Genomic DNA, 24795 nt, shown 5'->3' with positions numbered 1-24795 from the left:
TTCCTTTCGTAGCACACGCCTATTTCTAAGACACGCACCCTTTTTCAGGGAACATCTTCAAATGTTAGGATTGATATATTTAGGACAGCAAGTCTTGAAATGAACAAGCAGTTATCTATATATAAAACATACGCAAAAAATGAGCATCTAATCACTCGAAAATGCAACCAATTAGAAATATATGTGATTGGAAGCAAAATTCCTATTAGTTATTTTTTCAACTTGTTTTGGAAAATGACGACGGTCTCTTACAATTTATGAAACGTTTTCGCGGGAATCTTTAGAAACGCGACTGTGTTTTCGACACAGGAAGAAGATTAATACAGTTTCAAAAGATCCGTTTTATTACGTGAGTTTATATTTGTTTCTGAATGTAACCACCTTGTAACGTCTAATGTGAGCTAACTGAGTGTGTTGTTTGTGCATGACAGTCAAGTTAAGTTGACTTTTCTTTCTTTTTTAGTTAGCTGGGTTCAGTCTGATAAATCACTGACTAGCGCGCTAGTAAACTACCTTTATTTTTAATAGCAGCTCATGTAGATGGACTCCAGGTAGCTAACGTGGATATCATTAGTAGTTTGGGGTTCGTTTTGAATGTATTTGGGGATAAGTTTAGGATTTAGTAGGTGTTTAGTGTTTTGTTTGGGGTTAGTAGGTGTTTAGTGTTTTGTTTGGGGTTTAGTGTTTTGTTTGGGGTTTAGTGATTTGTTTGGGGTTAGTGGATGTTTAGTGTTTTGTTTGGGGTTTAGTGGGTGTTTAGTGTTTTGTTTGGGGTTTAGTATTCTGTTTGGTGTTAGTGGGTGTTTATTGTTTTCCTTTGGTGTTTAGCTGATTTTTAGTGCTTTTTTTTGGGGTTTAGTGGGTGTTTAGGGTTTAGTTGATTAGTGTTTGAGTTCATTTGGGTTTTAAGATATGTACTTTTGAGAGTCATAAACAGCTAAAACCAAATTCCTTGTTTGTGCCAACACACTTGGCCAATAAACCTGATTCTGATTCTGATTCTGAGTTAATTGTTATTTTGGAGTTTAGGATGTGTCTTAGGGTTTGTTTAGGATTTAGAAAAAAGTACACAAGAATTAATCTTACTGGAACCAAGAGGCCAAAATATGTTCCAGCTGAACTCAACCCCACTGAACACCCCAGGTCTCATCACCCAACCTCACTGACTGACATCACTAATGCTCTTGTGGATGAATGAACACAAATCCACACAGTCATTCTCCAAAATCTAGTAAAAAGACTTCTCAGAAGAGTAAAGGTTATTATAACAGCAAAGGGGGACTACACCTGGGATGACTGGGATGTTAAATAGGCTTGTATGAGAGTGATGGTCAGGTGTCCACAAACTTTTGGCAGTTGAGTTTGAAAAACTTTTTTATGTGTGCTTCTGTATTAAAGGATTACAAATGGGTTGCTAGACCGGAACAAATGTTTTCACTATCCCTAGTTACAAAAAATACTACCTTTGTTGATCAAGTGTGTGGAAGTAGCAGTGAACAATGATAATACTTCTGTTTATAACCCCTGTAAATACCCCCTTTCAATAGCTGATGATGATGCGCAAGAAGAAAAGATCATCATCTGTTTCACTTGATGAAGCTCCAGTCTCACGGGATGTGTCCAGTAAGTGGCAGAATATTGCACGGAATGCACTTCCTTTATAATAATACCTCTTTTTTATGTTAAATCACAGAAAAGGCAAACATGAATCTGTTGTATTCAGAATCAAAGAAAAGCAAGTCAGCTGGACGGCCATCTAAATCCCTTACAGCTAGCGTTCCTGGTTCTGTATTTGGTCACATGCTTCAGGAATCAGGTGTCATCTTGAGACAAGGTGACATGGCCAATGAGATCGGTAAGATTTTTCTAGATATAAAGATCATCTCTAGAGTTTTAAGAGTTTAACTCTCTCTCCAGCCATTAACATCCAGCTGCCAGCATCCAGCTTCATTGCATCCAGCATCTCCAGCGCAGTGCTTTGCGCAATGTACTGGTGCGATCCCTGTGCATGCACATATAGAAGTCATAGCCTTGTTTTAGAACTTGATTGTTTCCATCTTTTGTATAGAAGAACAATTAGAATTTTGTGCAAATAGCTATTTATAGTGTTTCTTGCTTCCCATAGTGTACATTTTACACTAACACACTATTTTGACTTTTCTTTTTATTTTTCTATGAGCTTCCACTATGGTAAAACTGTACCTTTTTTGAAATCTTAAATAGGTGTGGATCAAGTTGTGTTTCAGAAGAGATTACAGCAGCATCTGAGAAAGAATCCCAGATATCCCAACGTGAGTGACCAAAGAGTGATTTAGTTTCTATAGTATTGAATCAACAGTGTGTGTGTGTGCGTGTGTGAGAATATTGATGTACCTGTATTTTCACTCCTCTGCCAGATAATTCAGGATTTTATATCTGGCTTGGAGTCACATGTTGAAGACCCTGAGAGATTTAGGAACTGCCTGCTTCCATGTGTGCCACGTTGTGCAAGCGAGGGAGAAACCAGGTAGTGATTGAAAATGAATATGGGAATTATGTTGACAAAGTCATGCTGTATGGTAACATAGTGTTTGCATAGACACGGGTGTTCACATGGATTTGTTTACATGTTTTTTGCCACCTCAGTTCAAGCTCATTTCAGGAGAGCCTGGTGCGGATGCTTCTGGGTGTTGAGATGCTACAGGCAAGGAGGAATTTTTTTAATATATTATCATGAACATATAAAATATTTAAAAGCCATGAATCATGTGGATTTAAAAGCCAAGAAGCTCGTAAACAGGCCTTTATTCAAAACACCAGGATCTCTGAGTATATATCATTGGCAGTCATTTGTGGAGAAGAAGAAAGCCTTTATTTATCACATTACAGTACATTACATTGCAAAAATATTTTCCTTATATTCCTTATATTGACACAGCGTTCCTGGAGCAGGGACGGTTAAAGGCCTTGACCAAGGGCCCAACAGTGGCTGCTTGGCATTAGCTTGAATTACTATTCTAGTCAAGCTAAATAGAGTCTGTGATTAGAATTAGTGTGTCCAAAATTGAAATTAGTATCCCCAAGGTACCTGGATGCTTTGCTGTTTTTGTTAGATTTTTGAAGCGTGGATCCCTGGACACTTAATAGCCAATATTTTGTGGCTAATTTTGTGTATGTTTGCTTAAATGATATTCAACCTGCAACTGCATAAAATGTGGAAAAAAATATCAAGGGAATGGTATTAAATTCCACAGTGTTAATTACAGTGACAGTGTGCATGACTAGCCAACAACCTTCTACTCCATTACATGGCATGTTAGTTTGTCCCAGTATTTGCACACTCTATTGCCACAAATTGAAAAGTATGAATTTTTCTTCACAAAGAGAGTACATGCTTATAGTGCATAGTATAAGTTAGTGAATTGGGATGCGGCACTAGTCATCTGAATCTTGCTCAGATGTGATTGATTCAAACCCAACATTGGAATCACTAGCTGAGATAATTTCTTTTTTATTGAAGTAATAGCAATGTCTCTGTTTTAAATGGAAAAATGTGACAAAATACAATCTATCTATTCATAAGCAGTTTGATGTCAGGGTAATTGAACTCCATGCTGTTCTACTATAGCACCAATGGTTTGTTTTGTAGACCCTGGTCATAAACACATTGTTTGAGAAGCTTCCAGAGTTCATGTTTGAGGGGTAAGCATTTGTCAAATAATCACAAATTGTTTGTACTTCTACATTTGTATTCCTGTAAAATATCTAGTTAGGATAGATTCCCATCAGTGCATGCATATTTAATGTAGATGATTGTATATTGGCCTGTTAGCTTAGATACTCAGATATAAATGGCCTGTGTGGTCTGGCTGGGACATTTAATGTGTAGTGTGTGGGTTTCAGAGTTGGAGAGGATGGCCTGAATATTCCACACCTCATCATTAATCAGCTGAAGTGGCTTGACAGGGTTGTGGATTGCAAGGTAAGTATAATATCTGCAGTGTGGTGTTAAGTATCAGTACTGGTTCACTATACACAAATAAGTAACTAAAAATAGAATTAGCTGGTTATGTAAATGATTCTAATGTTATTTCAGCTTCCTAAAAGTCCACCTTCTGTTTATCAGACGGCTTTGGGAAGTTTTCCGGTACAACTGCCTCCATTATGAATAAAATTTCATAAGGAATAAAATATGACAGGGATTTATAGAAAAAATAATGAACCGTGTAATGCAGTTATGAGTCCCATGTCTATTTTAATTTTAATAATAAAAATAATGTTTAAAAACTAATATAAATGATTTTACTATTCTATCTGTCTTTATTTTTACCAGAAAGAGATTTACATGCTGCCTTGCTATTATCATGAGCCATTAAGTGTGATGGCTCAGCAGGTAGCGTTTCAGCTTCAGCTTCAGGGCCCCATTTTGATTCCCAGTCGGTTAACTGACTGGGTGGAGTTTTGCATGTTCTCTCTTTGTTTGAGTGGGATTCCGACCTTTCAAAAACCTTCCAAGGATCATTGCAGATTATTTCATGAAAACAAAATAGTGAGTAAAATAGTAAGAACAAGTTTCTATGAATATTAATTCTACATCAAATTGTCAACAGGCCAGAAATTTAAACCTTCTATTTACCACAGATGGATGTAGATGTTAAGTTAGGCTTCTGTATTAAGTATTTAAGGTGTGCTTAAAAATAGCACCACAACAGGTCAGTAAATAAATTTAGATATATTTCTTTAGCATTGTTCATCACCCATGCTCTGTGCTGAAACGTTGACTGAGTCATGTGTTGTTGATGTGTGTGTTCAGGATTTGGGCAGTAAGCTGATGCAGCTCGTGTCTGTAGCTCCTATTGAGATCCAGCGTGACATCATCACCAGTTTACCTGAAATCCTGGAGGACTCTCAGCATGGTGACATGGCCAGGGAGCTCAAGTAAGGGTTTGGATTTCACAATTGCTTGTTGTTAGGCCTATAGTTCTCATGAATCCATGTTTTGCCTAAACATTGTGCATAATTAGGGCTTGTTTGCTTGTTGTTATGTCGGCTATCATTAAAAAACTCTGATGTATACTTAAATTGATCTCATAATTATAATGAAACTAAGTGACTGAGGTATTTTCCCAAACTCTTTTCACAGTGCCTTACTCCAGCAAAACACCCAGCTCACTGTACCCATCCTGGATGCTCTGTCCAGCCTCAGCCTCAGCTCCTCATTACTATCTGAGGTACCTACCTCCCTACTGCAAACACACGTGTGCACTTCTTTGTCTAGAGTACAGTATGCCAGGCATGTGCTGTTACAAAAAAGTAATCAATGACAGGGTGATATGATGCTATAATTTGTAATAATGGTATTACTAATTATGTCCACAGCAATTAGTAAACAATTCATTATTTTTTATTTGTTAATGAATGGCATACAAAACATTGTTTAATGATGTGCCACATCCATGAAACCTCCATGAAAGTTCCTGTTATGATTTACCTTATAGCAACTGTAAACAAGTGTTCTCTCAGTTGCTCCTGAACTTTATAAGATAAAAATGCTGCTTGTTGTGTAAGAACATCTACTCTGTTTTTACCCGAAAAAATCTTTGGGATGGAGGAAGAAGAAATTTCTTTACCCATAAAGTGCATGTTAAAATATCCAGTTTCTCTCTTTTCCACCTCATTATATGAGCATGCTAAAATAATTTGAAAGAAACTGAGACAAATGAACAGAATTTGTCAAAATCAAGTTTCATGTTTTGTCTTATCTCTAGTGCTTCTTTAAAATTTAAGTGACCGTATTGACCTGAGTTGAAAAAATTGGTTGCTCTGTTCACCAGATATGCTGACCTTCCCTACTTGTGCTTCTCTCTGTTTATGTTTTGCTGTGTCTCAGGTTCGTCGTGCTGTCATGACGACCGTCGCCGCAGTGCAGCTGGAGGATCTCCCTGTTGTTGTGAAGTTCATCTTACACTCGATCTCTGCTTTTGACGCTAATGAGGTCTGAGCTTCAAGAGCATGCTTTTGAATTGACCAATTATTATTTGATATAATTTATTTTCATCTGTGCAGGAAGTCTCGATGTGTGTAATAAACACATGTTTACATTAATGGCATTTGGCAGACACCCTGAAGTGCTCTGAAGTACTTCTTCCTGATACTTGTTCATTAGGTCACAGACTAATGCTATGTTCACAGCATCTTGCAGCAACACAGGGTTTAGAGACCATTTAGTTTCAATGAGCGCTCTCATGATACGATGCACATATACACTGGTGAATTTTATATACAAACGCTCTCCCTCCAGAATGTTTAATTTTAGCGGCAAGAACACTGAATTATTGTCAAATGGACTGAAAGTTGCACCATCCACTGATAAATATTATTACTATGGCAACCTGTATTCGAAAAATGTCTACTGATTGTATATGTGTGAATGAAGATTAAGCTTAATTTCAGTCTACAAAAAACTTGCTTGATGTGATAATTATGTATTAAAATGTACTTCACTGTGTGTGCGTGTATGCAGGTGGTGTGTGATTTACGACAGAAGCTGGAGTTGGAGCAGTGTGTGTCAGTACTACAGGCCTCTCAGAGCTTTGAAAAAAGCAAAAAGAACAGAGGGTGAGTGACTTTTAGACTTGGGCTTATGGAATTTGCTCACATCTCACCAGAGCTTGTGATACTTCTTGCCCTTTTTTCCATTTACTGCACCCAGACATCCCTCTATAATAGCAGTCCTGCTACTAACAACATTGTATTAATACAACAGTTGAACCAGGTTATATTTATTGTAAATCCTACACGTACAGCATATTTCACTAAACTGGCCCATGTCAGCCAATCACTTGCCATACTAATGATATAACTGTCTCTCCCTGGTAAAACTACTAGTGCTTAAGAAGTGCAGTACAGCCCAAAATCTGTATTTTGTCATTTAATCCTTAAATTTATGATTTAATTTTCTATAGCAGCAAAGCTCTTACAGTAATTATATTATATTATTTTATATCATATGCTTACTTTCATGTACTAATTTCTATTCTTTTTCAAATTATTTTAGATTTTTTTTTAAATGAATTACTATTTTCCTAGTAACTGTTTGCAAAGGCTTGTGAAGGATTGATGGTTCATTTATCTATCATGGCCTTTCATGATATTAAAATAACTAGTCCTTTGGAGCTACACAATTGTGTCTTTTAATGTATTAAATGTTTGAGGATTTTCTTGTCTTTTCTCATCTCCTGTCTATGTGCTCTCAGGTCTTCCAGTGTCCCAGCATGCAGCGGTAAGGACAGTGTGGCTTTGGTCCTTGAGGTCATTAAGTCAGCTGTACGTTTTCAGAAGACTATCTCTGAAGCCTGGCTGAAGGTAAACAGAGACAGCTTGGCTATACTGTAGTGTACTGTACTGCGAATCCTATAAGCGATACAGGAGTGATTCTGTAATGCTTTGATTTCCCCTTTAGGCTATAGAGAGCGTCACTGAACCAGAAGATCACAAGGTACAGATTTTCATTTTAGATTTGTTTTTTATTTCTATCAGATTATAATACTGTATTTATTTACTCTTGTTTTTTTTTGTTGTTCTTGTCTGTTTCAGGTGGTTGATGTGTTAGTTTTGCTTATTCTCCATTACACTAATGCTAACCAGAGTCGACGTGGGGCAGAGAGAGTGCTAAAGGCTAAAGTGCGCGGTGGTCTTATTCACGAAGCACTTCTGAATAAGACTTTTAGGGACTATGCTCAGGTCAGCTTTATTTTTTTTGGGCAACTTATATACAGTCGACTTCTCTGTGCACTGTATTTTATGCTTATTAGCTTTGTGCTATTTTTATTTTGTCTCTCTGTATAATTAGATGCGTGTGTGTTTTAACTTTGCACTTGTGTGTTATATAGGTGATGCGGGGGTATTTTCCCAGCTTACTTTCCTTGGCGCAGGGGCTGCTGCGTTCTACAGACTGCTGTGTGGTGCCCTTTGGAGGACACATTTACAAACAGGCCTTCACTGCATTTGACTCCTACTGCCAACAGGTAATCTGGCACAGAACACCTGCTTACATGTCCCTGTGACTTACACAGTGTGAGTGATTCTCATTTAAAAGTTATTCCCACATCACACCCAATGTTTTCATTACAGGCTCTGGGTTCCACCATGACCCTGACAATAAAGCATTGAGTTGAATGAATGAGTAAAATAAAATCATTGTGTTATTGTAGGAAGTTGTAGGCTCCCTGGTCACACACGTGTGCAGTGGTGTGAGTGGAGAGGTGGACGTGGCTCTGGAGCTGCTGTGTGAGTTGGTATCACAGAAGCCGACAGAAATGGCACAGTATGCTGTCTTTGTTAAGGTAGACAACCACAGTCACAACCACACACACTGCCAGCCTTGAACAAAAGAGCTGGTATGCCTTAGTTTTAGTTGTCTAATATTTTATTAGAGTTTCAATATTTTTGTTTATTTTTGTAAATTTGTTTATTTTAATTTTTTCTCTTGGCTGTCTGATGCTTAAAATTACCTTGTGTTTTGAATATAAACTCAGGGGGTAGACCAGGTATATACTATATATTAAAATATGAGTGTGTGTGTTAATGTGTTAATTATTACACTATCACAATCACGACAGGTCTAATACAGAGTGATTAGGAATTGCTGCGTCAGGAATTGGCATTCATATATTGGCAGCAAGAACGACCTACCATGAAACTTGATCTGCAGTACGTTGGTTAGTGCATCCAAATGATTTCTTATGCTCAAACTTTGTATTCCATGATTTTATGGTGCAGGGAGTTCTGGACTACATGGACAGCTTGAGTCCTCAGCAGATCCGTCGTCTTTTCCATGTTCTTAGCTGTCTGGCATTTGGACAAGACCAATATGGCAGCCACATTCAGGTGTGTTTCTATTAAAGAAATCTTCATCTCTGTCATCTACATCTGTGGTGTATGTGTAATTACCCCATACTACAATTTCAGAACAGGAAGTCTGTTTATTCACAGCAGTGAATAGTCTAAGGGAAATTGCTGGTCTGACAATAAAATGTTTATGAGGTGTATTTTTTTTAGTTGGTCAGTTAAAAGTATAAGGGAAATAAACTATCTGCACAGTGCAAAATTTCTAAGTAGGGCTGCTTTTTCTGATGTAGGAATTTGTGAAGGTGTTAACATTGTAGTCAGTTTTACCTGTATTGCACAGGGGCACAACAAAACCTAAAAATATTTTTTTACTGCAGAACAAACAACATAATATACAACATACAATGTTCTAACATTTTCCACACTCAACTCTTACTGTATTAACCTTTCCTAACTTGTCTGCAGGACGACATGCACATAGTGATCCGAAAGCAATTGTCCAGTACAGTGCCTAAGTACAAACGCATTGGAATTATCGGTGCTGTTGTGATGGTTGGGAGCATGGCAGTTCAAAGGTAAATATATCCTCTTACTGTGAATATTTAAGCAGAAATTTATTTGCAACTCTAAGTGAATACAAGGTGTTGTATAGGTTAATCAGTACTTGCACATGGTACTTTTTAATGAAAGGTGAAGAACCTCCTTTTTGCTGCAGATGTCAAACTATTAAGCAGATCCTATTAGACCGTACCTGTACTGTGTACATACATTACAGGAGATTACTAGAGTTTACACTGATACACATGTATTTCATGTGTTACAGAGACCGATCAGAAGGCTCTCAGGGAAGTACACTGCCCAAAGATACACATCGACAGGTGAGCAGAAGTGCATGCCTTTGTGTGTCCTTTATGCTTATGCCTCTGTGGTCACTTACAGCAAGCATGTGTATGGTTAGGTGACCACGCTTCTGGAGTTGGTGCGGTCGTGCAGCGAAGGCTCAGCCAAGGCTTCCGCACTGTATTACGATGAGCTAGCCAACCTTCTCCACAACCACAGACTGGACTCACTGGTGCAGGTGTGTGCCTCTTTCCAACAGCAGGACATTGTGTTCTTCTGTAGCATGCATTACATATGAGGAACTACTACTTTTCATGTGCTTAAGCAGCTATAAACAGTGAAATTCTATTTCAATTCAAGTAAATTTAAATTTAGTCGTATAGAGCTTTTAACAACGGACATTGTCTTAAAGCAGATTTACATAACATAAGAAACATACAGTAATACAAAAAGTTTCATATTATGCAAAGATTAATATAACAACAAAAATTCTAAGATTAATATTAGACTTATATTTAAATGTGTTTGTATTTAACCTCACTGAGCAAGCCTGAGGTGACTGTGGTGACTGTGGCAAGGAAAAACTCTCTTAGATGGAAGAGGAAGAAACCTTGAGAGGAACCAGACTCAAAAGGGAACCTCATCCTCATTTGGGTGACACTGGAGGGTGTGATTATACATGTACAGTCCCACAATTGTGTATTAATGAGGAGGTTGTTGTCCTCAAATACCGTGTGTAATTGGCATCTCCTAAATTTGTATGCTATATTTGTACACTCCTACCCGGACACAGTATAAAAAAACACCTGTAAACAGTGTACGCTGTCAGTAATTTGGTAGGGTGAAAGATATTGCACATATTCAAGTGAAAAAGTGAATGTGATGTGACATACGGCTATGTATGGTGACCCATACTCAGAAGTTGTTCTCTGTGTTTAACCCATCCAAAGTGCACACACACAGCAGTGAACACACACAACGTGAACACACACCCGGAGCAGTGGGCAGCCATTTATGCTGCGGCGCCCGGGGAGCAGTTTGTTCGGTGCCTTGCTCAAGGGCACCTCACTCGTGGTATTGCCGGCCCGAGACCCGACCCCCACAACCTTAGGGTTAGGAGTCAGACTCTCTAACCATTAGGCCTTGACTTCCCCATTCAGATGGTAATGCACATACAGTAAAGTCAGTGATATGATAAGTGACCGTGATACATACAGTGGGTTGTGCTTGTTGAGGTGTGAGTTTGTTCACACACACATACACAGTGTTGCAAAATATTATCAAAAAAGTACAATGTATTGCATAAACAATGTAGTAGCCTAGTTAATTTTCAGTAGTTCACACTCTTCTGTGCTCTGATAGGCATGGATTGGCAAGAGCGTGCTTGAGGATTTTCAGGAGGACTTTGTTGTGGACCTAGGACCAGAAATACCTGGGTGGGTGCCTCAGACAACACAAGGATTTGTACACAATAGGTTGTGTTTTGCTGCATTTCAGTAGTTGGGTTAAGGCCAAGCTGATAACATTACTATTGTTCCACAAATTTCTAGTCTTCGCCATTATAAATTGTGTTTTCCACAGTAAACATTTGTAAGAGGTTTTACATAAGAAATGCGTAATTATATGTTAATTATTGCATATAACAAGGATTTATGCTGCTTATAATTGCTTACATGTAATAATAATAAAACATATAGGATATGGAGGGTACATCAACCATTTATTTATTCTTAAGGGTCGCTAGTTAGCAGGTCAGAAATAATTCTCCACACGTGACTTAATCTTATGTATAATGGCTTGTTATGACTTATGATGTTGAGAGATTTAGAGATAATTGTTATGTAGCTCAAGAAATTGTCCAGTTTAACAAAAAAGAAAAATACACACATTTTCAGCCTAAAGCTGAGTAAAGCCTTTATATGCCATGATAAATTGTGCAACACACATTACTCAAAACAAAACAAAAAATGAAGTAGGAAATTTATCACTTTTCTGCTGGTCTTTCAAATTCCTCTCTATATAAAAATAGCAGTCCAGATTATTGGTTATTAAAATATTTTAAGATAAGATTTGTGTTGCACTCTGGTGCTTATATGAAATTATAAATGTGAGATTTTTAGAAAACAAATAAAGCGTGCTACAAGAGAAACCACACTAGGGATCTAATTTAATGATCATAATTTCAGGATTATCAGGTGTTGTGGGTGCATATGTAAAGGGAGAGACTAAAATTGTTGGTGGTGTTAATGTTGTTGCATTTGTTTGCTGTAGCGCATTTCCATTCACTGCCTCAGCTATGTACAATCTGGATGAAGATGAGAGTCAGGGAGGAATAGCCATTAACCTGCTTCCCCTTATGGCTAAGGATCTGCTGCACAAAGCAGACAGAAACAGTGACATTGGCAGGTCAGAGGACACCCCACACACACACTCTCTCTCTCTCTCTCTCTCTCTCTCTCTCTCTCTCTCTCTCTCTCTCTCTCTCTCTCTCTCTCTCTCTCTCTCTCTCTCTCTCTCTCTCACTCACACACACACACACACACACACACACACACACACACACACACACACACACACACACACACTGTTCCTACTTTTATATTATTACAAACATTTTGCAAGTTACCTTTTCCAACATATTTAATAAATAACTGAAGGCCTCACTAACAATATTAAAAAATTTCGTGTAAATGAACTCTCTCTCTTTCCCTCCTTCTCTTTCTGTGTCTTTGTGTGTTTACTTCTATGTTTACCCCTCTTCCTCCTTTTCTCCAGGCTTGTATCTCCTCTGTGTCTGTCCTCGTTCTTCAGGCTGCTGAGGCTGTGTGAGGAGAAGCAGCACCAGGGTGATCTCGAGGAGATTGATGCTCTTTTAGGTCAGGCACAGCACAGCACAGCACAGCCCAAATCCTCATAATCAATACACTTCTCACAGGGAACGTACAGCTCTGCAGTTGTAGCTTGGGGATATATTAAGAGTATGAATCTGTCTTCCATTAGCTTTGAATTTGCTAGGAATAAAAAAAAAACAGCAGTTAAAGAAATGTGTTTAATAAAAAGTGCCTCAACTTGAACAGTGGACCAAGAGTATGACCTAATAACTGTTTATTTTAATTTTTTTATAAAGAGCAGAAATAATAAACGACATTAGGAGATTGTGTTGCTCCCCCCATCCCCCAACTCTCTTGGGATAGGCTCTAGGTTATCCATAACACTGTGTAGGATAACTGGTATAGAGAATGGATGGATGGATAAATCACTATATGAAAAAGATGTTACAACAAAGTAGTATGTCTAATTTTCTGTTAATTTCCCATCTCAACATGCTGGATTCTTACCTGTTATGAATCTGCATCAGTTATTTGTCACAGTGCTGATGTCTAAGCGGATGAGGAAACGTAATTAGATATCAGGATCTATATACAGTCAGACTGTATTAACAGCTGCCGGTGACCTTTATGATGATTTTAAGATTACATGTAGGCTGCTCAGTGCTTTATTCTCAGGACGTTGTTAGGCTAAAGATTCTTGAATATGCGTAGACAGAAAAGGCTACAACTCGTCTTCTCAGTTAATGGTACACTTTGCTGATATTACCAGCTATGCCACCTGATCCGTACCCCGTCGCAGCCAGAGCACAACAGCCTCATTTCAGGAGGAAGTAGATATGTTATCTACCAGTCAGGCTCAAGACAAAATAATAGTGTTGTCTGGCCGAAAGCATAGTGTCACTGCATATTCAAATAATCAGTACGTTAAAATCCCTTGGTCAGTGCAGTCTTGTTCATGTTCTTTGTTATTTTAGAGGTATAAGTTTTCACTCGTATCACTTCTCAGATCCACCGTGCCAAAGCTGAATTCAATAGAGGATGCTAGTTTTAAAATAGAAAATTTGCAAAAGACATTTGTTTAAATGGAGCACACAATTCACAGAACTTGTATTAAATAAATTTCATATAATAATTTCCACTTGTTGGTTAGCACGTTCGCCTCACACCTCCAGGGTTGGGGGTTTGATTCCCACCTCCGCCTTGTGTGTGTGGAGTTTGCATGTTCTCCCCGTGCCTCGTGGGTTTCCTCCGGGTACTCCGGTTTCCTCCCCTGGTCCAAATTTCCAAAAGGTTTATTGGCATCTCTGGAAAATTGTCTGTAGTGTGTGATTGCGTGAGTGAATGAGTGTGTGTGTGCCCTGCGATGGGTTGGCACTCCATCCAGGGTGTATCCTGCCTTGATGCCCGATGACGCCTGAGATAGGCACAGGCTCCCCGTGACCCGAGGTAGTTCGGATAAGCGGTAGAAAATGAGTGAGTGACTGAGAGAATTTCCACTTGTATTGCTGTCCACAATAGAAACAGAATTAAAAAAGATATTTTATTCACTATAACAATTTTGTGTGTTAAATACACCCTACTGCTTAATTCTCTAATCTGTTTGGTCGGAATATTGATTAATCCTTTTATAACAGCATGGCATTGACTGTTGTTCTGGCTGCATATCACAGTCATGCACTTGATCTACTACATTTTTGGTTTTATTGTTATTTATTTAACATTTATATTACACTGGGTCCATGTAGGACTAGTGTTTGTGCTTGGTTGCTCTGGCCAGGGAACCAACACCAGCCACAGGGCTTGCACAAAAATGGGCCCTCGAAATGGGGAGCAGCCAAATGAAATGGGGGAAGTAACATTTCTCATGCGGATTATTTTTAGAATTTTAGTAATATGACTGTTAAACATGTGTAGTTAAGTAGACCATATAATAAATACATTCTGTATAATAAATTATGAAAATTCAAAAAATGCAAAACCTATGGAGCTACCTACGTTTGCTGTTAATTGTCTACAACAGCTGATATTAGCATTCTTATGGAGTATGTTAAGTGTCCGTTATGACGGTCGTAAGTGTTTGGTGTTCTGTGTGTGTTTTGGCAGGCTGTCCTCTGATCCTGACAGATATGGAGGTGGTAGAAAAGGTAGAGAGTCTATCTAAGGCAGAGCGAGAGTTCCTCTGCTCTCTACTCTTCTACACCATCAACTGGTTCAGAGAGGTCAGTGCACCCATTTGTGTACAAGCATGTAAAAGGGTTTCATACAAATGTGTTCTGTAGCTTAATGCATATGATGTAACTTGTTCTTGTTCTTCTCTCACCTTACTATGTTACCAGGGTCACAAAGTAAGGAAACCTTTGGAATTTTTATTCAGAACTGACCAAATGTTTGATTGAATGTGTGTTTGTGTTTGTGTTTAGGTAGTAAATGCATTTTGCAAGCTGAAAGACCCTGAGATGAAGATGAAGGTTATAACTCGTCTTCAGAACATCACTTACCTGCAGACACTGTTGGAGAAATGCTTGTCAGGTACTGAAACAGAATTATTGCAGATAAACAAACTAACAAGTATCTTTGATTTGATTTTGAACAGCTCTTAGATGTTTCTGGGTGTTTATCTTTCAGCCTGCCCTGGATTCACACCTCCTCAGGCTAACTTTGACTGTGAGAGTTCAGAAGTTTTGGCTCCCGCTCCATCTAAGAAAGCAAAGAAAGGTGAAGATGTATGACATGTCTGAGCAGCAACAATGCCTCAGTTTCACTGTCCCATTATCTTAGTGCTCTCATTTGGGAGCTTTAATGACGTGTAGGTGCACTGTTCAATCCACTGTTGGTTTAACAGGTTTGCTCCTGGTAGATGTCTATAAGATCTGGTACAGTGGATATAAAAAGTCTGTTAGAATTGTAGGTTTTTGTGACGTAAAATCTTAAATTAAAATTTAAAATGTCAGGTTCTTTTCCACCAAGTGATATAGCAACCATCAATGTGAAAGACTTTATAAATAGAAAGTTTTTTGTACTTTCTTATAGTGCCTGTGTGGGTGTGATAGTGTGTATAAAACAGCAGTGTTTTTTCAGAGTCCACAGGGAAGAAGAGGAAAGCGTCGGCCAGTAAGAACTCTTCAACAGATGGATCACAATTGGAAGAGGCTGTTGAGGCTGATGAACCGCAGGCACAGGCAAATGACACTGCTGCTGAAATATCACACACACACCCTCCTACTGTGTTGACTTATTATAAAACACTAGCAGATGCTTTGGCTTGCTGTGTACATTATATATACATCCATCCATCCATCCATCCATCCATTCTCTACACTGCTTACCCTAGTCTATCGCAGGGCACAATCACACACACTCTCACTCGGGACAATTTAGAGATGCCAGTCAGGTTACAATGCATGTCTTTGGACTAGTGAGGAAACCAGAGAAATAATCCAGGGCACAGGTGGGAATAGAGCCCCCAACCCTAGAGGTGTGAGGCAAGCATGATAATCACCAAGTCACCATTCGATCCTGTGTATATTATACTGCTCTACTGCTATACAGTTCTAGATATTGCCTCAGCCCTAACATTGGGAAATGCTTTAGCTTAGACAAAACTATAGTGTTGCTTTACACCAGTAATAGGATGGAAACTAATTAAGTAAACAACATTGAGGATTCTTGGGTGCAGCTGGACTCATCTAATCATTTAATCATTATTAAATCTTATTGAATCCTCAAATAATCTTAAAGTAGTACATTCTCATATCATTAAATCATTTTTATCGGCTGTTTTTAAATTTTTGAATTCATTTGGAAATTTAACAGCATGTCAACAACCCTAGTGTTTTTTTTGTTCCCTAACTGAAGCTTCTCATACTTAGGAGCAAGTTTTTATCTGAATAAGCCAGCAATGAAATTTTATGGAAAACAATTTTGTCTGCAAAAAAAAGTGGTATTTTAGGAATTTTCAGACGATGTTGTTAATGCCCCTTTTATTTTTTGGTAGATGTATTTCACTATTTGTTAAACTTCTTTGTTGTGGCAGGACCCCCCAGAGAAGGAGGTCAAAGCAGGAGTGAGTCTGTCTTCGTACTGGCCGTACTTTAGGGAATTGGACATGGAGGTTCTGAACGTTTTGCAGTGTGGCCTGCTGTCCCGATCAGTGCTGGACACCGAGCTCCACAGCAAGGTTAACAAACCTCTCTTTCGTTGTGTTCTGTTTACCATTACATAACTAAACAGTACTTCCTGGGGAAAAAAATGCAGGCAAAGTAAAGGATATATAATATAAAGTGTTGACTGCTGTTGTGTGCAGGTGAGAGAGGAGGTACAGCTGGGTCCTGCTGAGTTGGTGTTTCTGCTGGAGGATATGTGGCGTAAACTGGATTTCAGTTTGGCTGCTGCTCCAGCCAAAAAAGCCCCATTTTTCAAAGTACACACACACACACCACACACATTATACACACACACATGCATACTCAGTAGTCTTTGGGTATGCAGAGATCTTCAGTATTTACACTCTTTGATTAAACAAAAACTAGAGAGATACATAGATTACATACACTTGTAGTTGGAAGATGTTTTGGCTCAAGTTCAGTGTTATAACTTCTATGGAAACTTCACAGGTGAAGGCAGACAGGACAGTGGGCTTCTCTCACCTGCAGCAGAAAAGCTCCAAAGATGTGGCCACCTGCTGTGTTGAGTTGCTAGTGACATTGTGCACACATCTCGAAAACTGCCACAACCACTTTCAGGTACAAACATTATAAATATTTTTTCTATCATCTTTTCCAAAGTGTATCTATAATAATAACAACAATAATAATAATAATAATAATAATAATAATAATAATAAAATTTGTGTGTGCATGCATGCTCCCACAGACCCTTTTGAGTGAAAATCAAGGAGTGGTGGATGCACTAGGTATGGATATGAATATACAGCAGCTCATGTGTTCAGCATATCAGCTCCTGCTTCGGGTCTTACACACAACATTTAGCTGGTAAGTACATACACTGCCATCCAGCCGTCCATTTCCTTTACAACTTATCAAACACAGGGTTGTAGGGAACCTGAAGTGTATCCCAGGGGTCTTGGGGCACAAGATCGGGTGCTACTAATCACAGGGTATAATCATACAGAGCTACAACACACCTCGAGTCAGGATGGTGTTAATGAAAAATTGCATCCTGAAACACTTTGACTGTGTTTACATTTAAAGGTTATGTGTTTAGCAAACCTGGTGTTCATTATTGCATGGCATACGTTAGCGGTTGTGAGCCACACTGATGTCACTGAAGACATTGCTAGTGCAGTTATTACAGTATGTAATAGAAGAAAAATATGTAATGATCTTGGGGATAACAGTCAGGTTCATTGTTAGGTTCAGCTTATATTCTCTCTCACCGTTTTTTTCCCAATGTTTAATATCACGAATGAGAAATCAATTGTAGAAGCTTTGAAGACAGCAAACACTGCACTCAAAGTTCCAGTATGCAGTGTAGCTTCACAATGCAGTTACAGCATTGTACAGTTACAGTTAAATCTTTTGCAGTGTATGAGGATGTGATGTGTTCTCAGGTCTGGATTCTCCCAGCCGGAACAGCGGCCGCTGTTAAAGAGTGCTCTCAGTGTGCTATCCAGCCGCCTGAAGGAGAAAGATGCAGATCTGACCCTGGAGCAGCTTATAAAGTGAAACACACAAACACAGATGACAGAAAAACAAAAAAAACATGTTTCTCTTTCCAAGCTAATTAGTAGATTTACAGTCATAAACCAGACGTAAAGCTCCTGTGTGCCCATTGTTTGCCACTGCTAATGTGCAGATGCAGTAATGCAAATACATCAGATTTTTATAGATTTGCATGAACATAATAGAAATTGTATTTATGCCTCTCTATAGTTTAATCACTGTTATTTAATCTAATATACTGTTTATCACTACTAAATGCTACAATAAGGGTTTTTTGTGTGTGTGTTTAGACACAGTTTTGAGTATCTGCTGAATTTCCGGAGCACTGTGCCCAGCCTAAACACGGCTCTGATCCTGAGCCAGCTGCTCATTGTGCTCAGTCAGTATGGACGATCCAGCCCCAGCTTCTATAGAGACCACACTGCATCCCTAGCTAAGCATTTCCTGTGTCAGGAGTGGGTGACAGGAAGTGGAGCAAGGGAACGTGGGACCAAACACAATGATGCACTCCAGAGTCTTCTCAGGTTCCTACAATGTTATTGTGTTGATAATTCATTCATGGCTGGATTAAAATCTTGACCTGTTTTTGACCTGTCCGTATCTTTTCTATTTTCTTCTAGTATATATTTAGGACATGCTGATGATGTTCTGAAAGCAGTGGAAGACATAACAGAAAATGGGATCTCAGAGCTGATAGATGCTGCTAAAGATGTCAGCTCTCGCAGCTGGCCCACTCTCAACAGGTACCAAAAGTTTTCTTTAATGGTCTCACAGTTCAGTTCATGGGGTATCAGTTGATTTTTATTATTTTTTTCTTTAAACTTTCCAGGCAGACTTTCTTGGTGTACTATAAAGTTATGATGGCAGAGCTGGAGAAGTATATACGAAAGATACCTCCTGGGAAGCAGACGGACAGCAGAGAGGTGCGTCTGTGTATTATTTGCAATTTGGAAACTAGGAATGTTTGTATCAGCAAGATATATATATATATATATATATATATATATATATATATATATATATATATATATATATATATATATATATTTTATATACAAAAAATACTTACTGAGAAACAGTCTTTGTGTGTGTCTGTATCAATGTACAAGTGGCATAATCATGATTATTGATAATCTTCAGGTTCAGAGTGAGAAACTTCTAGTGTGGAACTTGGCTGTGCGGGACTTCCATATTCTCATTAACATGGTTAAGGTACATAGTCACATGATCTTTATATAAGGTCATCCATATAATTATTTGGACAAAAATGCAATTTTCTGATTTTTGTGCCAAAATTTAGGCACAGAGCCATTCCACATGTTTTCCCAGGCTGCTACACTATTTCACATAACACAGTGTAATTTGCTATACCTGAAAATAACTGGGAACAGAAATCACAAGTCAATACCAACAAAAAGTAGAATCTGTGTTATTTAATATATAGTTTGAGATTTTTGTCACACATTTACATGGCAGTCTCTTGATGATTTGTTCATTGTGTTAGTGATTTAGAAATTCAATCTAGTAAGTGATAAGCAATTCTAGATATTTAGATGATTATAGATATTTATGGCAAGTCTTGGTTTACTTTTACTTAATAATCTTTTGGAGTCTTTTGACTACTATGAACAGTTAGCATTGCACAAAAAAAAACTCTTTTCTGTCCTATTTTGTATGTCACAACTTCTACTTGCACTGTCTTGCAAATTCTTTGTAAATCATACTGAACACACTCATTAACTACACTCACAGCTTAGCATATTGCACACCACAGCAAGTTAGCACTTCTACATTTGGGATCTTGGTAAATCAGAGCCCCATTGTGCTATAGAAAAATAACAAGAGTTGGTTGTATTTTTATGTTATTAAAGAACAATCTGAAATTCAAGTCACAGCAAAATCTGTCTAATACAACATGCTCACTCTGAGTGTATAGTATCTTCAGTCTGCTGCATTTGGAACAAACTTCTCTTTCTTTTGTTTTTGTAGGTTTTTGATAGCAGACCTGTGCTCAACGTGGGTTTAAAGGTAAACAGAACAAATGGAAAAATAAATGCAACATTTTGGGGGTTAAAAACAAAAGGACCCTTGTTGATCCAGTGAACTGTGGTTTGTTTGCAGTATGGCCGGCTTTTTCTCGAGTGCTTCCTTAAGATTGCCATGCCTCTCCTGGACTACAGCTTTAAACAACATAAGGTATCAGTGCTTTATTCAGCAGTGCTGTTCTTTTGGTTTATCTGACCAGGTTTAAGCAAATACTGACACCTTTAAATCTGGTGGATTTCTCTCAGGAGGATGTTCAGAGTTTACTGAAGACCATTCAGCTCAGCACCAGGCAGCTCCATCACATGTGTGGCCACTCGAAGGTAACAAGATACTTTTCACTGTTTTGCACAGTATCTCTCACAGACTCTGTGATCCTCACTGATAAACCACAGACATGTAATATATGACCTGTATGTATAACTGTAAAAATTTCAGAAATTTCTTTCACCAAATGTAAGAAAAATTAGGTTGGACCTCGACTTGAGTGTGTCCAGTGAGCAGTGAACTGCATGTGCACTGCAAAAATCCTTTTTTTTTTTCTTGTACAATTTTGTTCAAAATAATAGCAGTACAATGTGACTAACCAGAATAATCCAGGTTTTTAGTATATTTTTTATTGCTACATGGCAAACAAGTTACCAGTAGGTGCAGTAGATTCTCAGAAAACAAACAAGACCCACCATTCATGATATGCACGCTCTTAAGGATGTGCAATTGGGCAATTAGTTGGAAGGGGTGTGTTAAAAAAAATAGCAGTGTGGCATTCAATCACTGAGGTCATCAATTTTGTGAAAAAACAGGTGTGAATCAGGTGGCCCCTATTTAAGGATGAAGCCAGCACTTGAACATGCATTTGAAAGTCTGAGGAAAATGGGTCGTTCAAGACATTGTTCAGAAGAACAGCGTACTTTGATTAAAAAGTTTATTGGAGAGGGGAAAAACCTATAAAGAGGTGCAAAAATTATAGGCTGTTCAGCTAAAATGATCTCCAATGTCTTAAAATGGAGAGCAAAACCAGAGAGACGTGGAAGAAAACGGAGGACAACCATCAAAATGGATCGAGAATAACCAAAATGGCAAAGGCTCAGCCAATGATCAGCTCCAGGATGATCAAGCTCCAGGATGATCAAAAGTTTTTGTTAGTTGGTGATTTTTGTAAGCTTTATTCTCGACTGTCTTCCATTGGAGATTAACTTCTTGAAGCTTTTCTGAAACTGGGCAAGATCTCTTACTGTTTTATGTTGACCTGCTCTGCTCTCAGATCCGGCAGGACACAGCCCTGACCAACCATGTTCCAGCACTGAAGAAGCACCTTGAGCAGTTTGTGTACCGTGTTAAGGCAATGCTCACACTTAACCACTGCCAGGAGGCATTCTGGCTGGGTAATCTGAAGAACAGGGATCTGAAGGTGAATCCTGTGGGACACAGGCTATTTATCAATGTCTGTTTATTTCTGTATAGTTTATTCAAGTGGCACATGGATTGGGGGGGAAAAGATTTTGATGTATAGCAAAAGAATCATGACACAATGACAAATAAGCAATATTAACATTACATGGTGAGTCATTGTAAGGCTTTTAATAAACATTATTCCTCTAGTCGAAAAATATATTAATGAACATATTACATATTTCTAAAGGTCTATCTATGTTTGCTCATTTAGCTGACACTAACCAAAGCGAGTTACTGTTGAAACCGGACACACTCGAGCAGGTGAAGGTTAAGTGCTCAAAGAGTTGCAGCTTGGTAGTGCTGGGATCTGATAAATAGCACAAACTCTTAACCACTAAGACACTCAAGCCAATGTAAGGCTTATCCTCCTATTATATACTGAACGCTGGCTGAATCTCACTCTGTCCTGAGATGTCTGAGAATATAAGAAGGATTTTGCACCTAAATCTGATATCAATATTTCAAATACAAAAGCGGTAAAGTAGTGTGCTGTTTGTGATCATGCCCCAAAACTGACAGGACACAAATACACTACTGGATCAAGTTCATCTAGTCATCCAGCCAAAAATGTGGCAGTTTTTTGTTTCTTTTACATTGTTTATGGGGAGCAATGATTTTAGCCTTCTGCATTACAAATACTGTAGCACCTAAATGAACTGACTGATGATTATGATTTCCCAATTCAACATTCATTTATTATGTGTGGTACTGAAATTCCACTACCTACAACAAATAAATGCCACTCTCTTAGAAGTCACCAAATAGGCTTGCTATGTGCCAACCAATGATACCAATAATAGAGCAGGGGGTTTTATAACTAAGCATACCATTTTGTACAGTTCCTTCAAGGATGTGAACGACCACATTCTCTTCATATACTAAAACAGAGGTTCATACATGCAGGCTTGCATACCCCAGTGGCCTGTTTGCAATTGCACGGCATGCCTAAGGTAGTACATCACTGTATCAATATTAGTTGGGGAAAGGGAGAGGTTGGGATGCTAGGCGAGACTGGAGGAGTTTGTACATTTATTATACTTTAGATCAGCATAGTTTTATTAGAATAAAAGGGGTTGGGTGTTCATGGGTGCTTTAGTCCTATATGTACGAGTTCTTTTTTTTTATATAATAGTTGTGTGCATATGATAATAAATGTGTTAATGTTTTAGGGTGAAGAGATTCTCTCACAACGCTCACAAGAAAGTGAAGATGAGGACGAAGAGTCTTCTCAGCAACCCGACAGCAATGCAGACGAGGTGTTTGGTCTACAGTAGTTGAAAACTCGCTGGGTATTTTCTATAAATTCTTTTGTTTCTAATATCTTGTTCTGCTTCTCTTCTTTTTCCGGCCCAGGAAAGTGATGCTGAAGTGAAGGAAAATGTGCAGGAACAGGAGGAGGAAGAAGAAGAGGAGGACTCTGATGTGTCAGATTGATTACATACAGTAGCGAACAAATCTTATTATCGATTATCTATTAAATCTACAGCCCTAAAGCTCCTCACATTCAGTGTCCCATCATTTAGATTTTTTTTTTTAGCTTGATAAACTTGTCTCTTTATGTACAAACTTTTGGGTCTATATCTAAACTCCATTCAGCCGTTGGTGTATAAAAAAAATGCTTGTTTTCTGTTTGTATAAAAGTTTCCTTGTTTACTAGTATTGTTTTGTTTGATTGCATTATACTGATGTGTGTGTGTGTGTGTGTGTGTGTGTGTGTGTGTGTGTGTGTGTGTGTGTGTGTGTGTGTGTGTGTGTGTGTGTGTGTGTGTGTGTGTGTGTGTGTGTGTGTGTGTGTGTGGGAGGGGGTGTAACTAATTCTAACTCTAATATCTAATTCTAACTTTAATAATATGCTAATACAATGTCATTATATCCTACTGGGGTTAGGTCACAAATGAACAGATCTGTCATCCTAGTTGGACAGTTTTACTGGAAAAAGCCCACACTGGTCATTTAGATATGCTACATTACGAGAAGGGATTTGTCATTTTTGAACTAGCAGGTGTTAAATAGTGAAAAAACAGTGCTTCAGTGAAAACCAACAAAAGCAGTGCTGTTCATTTTCCATTAGTTTGGTCCTTCTAGAGATTTGCTGGATGTTTAATTCACTTCTACAAACAGACCCATGTTACATTTATGCATATATACTCTAGCCATTATTATTCTAAGACATATAAACAACACGTCCTCTTGATGAAATTAGATTTAACTTTATTGTCATTGTGCAAAATAAATGGCCAATAAAATGCAGTTAACCAGAAGATCTATGTGATCTATTTACAACAAATAATGCATAAAGATATAGTTATGGATGTAGATATACAGGTGCTGTCATATAATTAAATATCATCAAAAAGTTGATTTATTTCACTAATTCCATTCAAAAAGTGAAACTTGTATATTATATTCATTCATTACACACAGACTGATATATTTCAAATGTTTATTTCTTTTAATTTTGATGATTATAATTGACAACTAGGGGCTCGTTGGCTTAGTGGTTAGCAAGTTCGCCTCACACCTAAAGGGTCGGGGTTCGATTCCCGCCTCCGCCTTGTGTGTGGAGTTTGCATTTTCTCCCCGTGCCTCGGGGGTTTCCTCCGGGTACTCCGGTTTCCTCCCCCGGTCCAAAGACATGCATGGTAGGTTGATTGGCATCTCTGGAAAATTGTCCCTAGTGCGTGAGTGAATGAGAGTGTGTGTGTGTGTGCCCTGTGATGGGTTGGCACTCCATCCAGGGTGTATCCTGCCTTGATGCCCGATGACGCCTGAGATAGGTACAGGCTCCCCGTGACCCGAGGTAGTTCGGATAAGCGGTAGAAAATGAATGAATGAATAACTGACAACTAAGGAAAGTCCCAAATTCAGTATCTCAGAAAATTAGAATATTACTTAAGACCAATACAAAGAAAGGATTTTTAGAGATCTGGGCCAACTGAAAAGTATGAGCATGTACAGCACTCAAGCACTCAGATGTCCCTCTTGCCTGTCTTCAAAATTTGAGAGCCCTGACAATATATTTCAGTGGGTCGATCACAACAATCTACAAATCCTATCTATTGCACCCGTGATAATGACGTCACCAGATCCCTCATCTCCCCCCTCCCGCCCCCGGC

The 24795-nt window shown here is 38.5% G+C and overlaps 1 protein-coding gene across 2 annotated transcripts; it reads left to right on the top strand.

Annotated features, from left to right (window-relative positions):
* Positions 1–238: 238 nt before the first annotated feature.
* Positions 239–23271, top strand: fancd2 (FA complementation group D2). Of its 2 annotated transcripts, none has more exons than XM_060867977.1 (43): positions 239–349; positions 1545–1623; positions 1724–1855; positions 2224–2291; positions 2397–2506; positions 2626–2683; positions 3629–3681; positions 3883–3961; positions 4793–4917; positions 5123–5210; positions 5870–5974; positions 6503–6597; positions 7236–7344; positions 7442–7477; positions 7576–7722; positions 7872–8006; positions 8193–8324; positions 8761–8868; positions 9295–9404; positions 9653–9707; positions 9788–9907; positions 11032–11105; positions 11941–12075; positions 12445–12545; positions 14604–14719; positions 14921–15029; positions 15126–15215; positions 15579–15679; positions 16534–16677; positions 16804–16920; positions 17114–17242; positions 17373–17491; positions 18070–18180; positions 18472–18705; positions 18802–18924; positions 19011–19104; positions 19322–19393; positions 20171–20209; positions 20303–20377; positions 20473–20547; positions 21489–21635; positions 22849–22935; positions 23033–23271. In XM_060867977.1, exons 2-43 carry the CDS (start codon positions 1551–1553, stop codon positions 23111–23113), a joined length of 4311 nt encoding a protein of 1436 aa, XP_060723960.1. In that variant the 5' UTR covers positions 239–349; positions 1545–1550; the 3' UTR covers positions 23114–23271. The 2 variants fall into 2 exon arrangements, with proteins under 2 accessions (XP_060723960.1, XP_060723961.1); XM_060867978.1 differs by having other exon boundaries at positions 285–349; positions 1548–1623.
* Positions 23272–24795: the final 1524 nt, after the last annotated feature.

The sequence above is a fragment of the Tachysurus vachellii genome, chromosome 4 (genome assembly GCF_030014155.1).
Source record: "Tachysurus vachellii isolate PV-2020 chromosome 4, HZAU_Pvac_v1, whole genome shotgun sequence".
NCBI lineage: Eukaryota > Metazoa > Chordata > Actinopteri > Siluriformes > Bagridae > Tachysurus > Tachysurus vachellii.
Note: the sequence above shows the minus strand (reverse complement) of the source record. Positions and strands in the feature narration are given on the sequence as shown.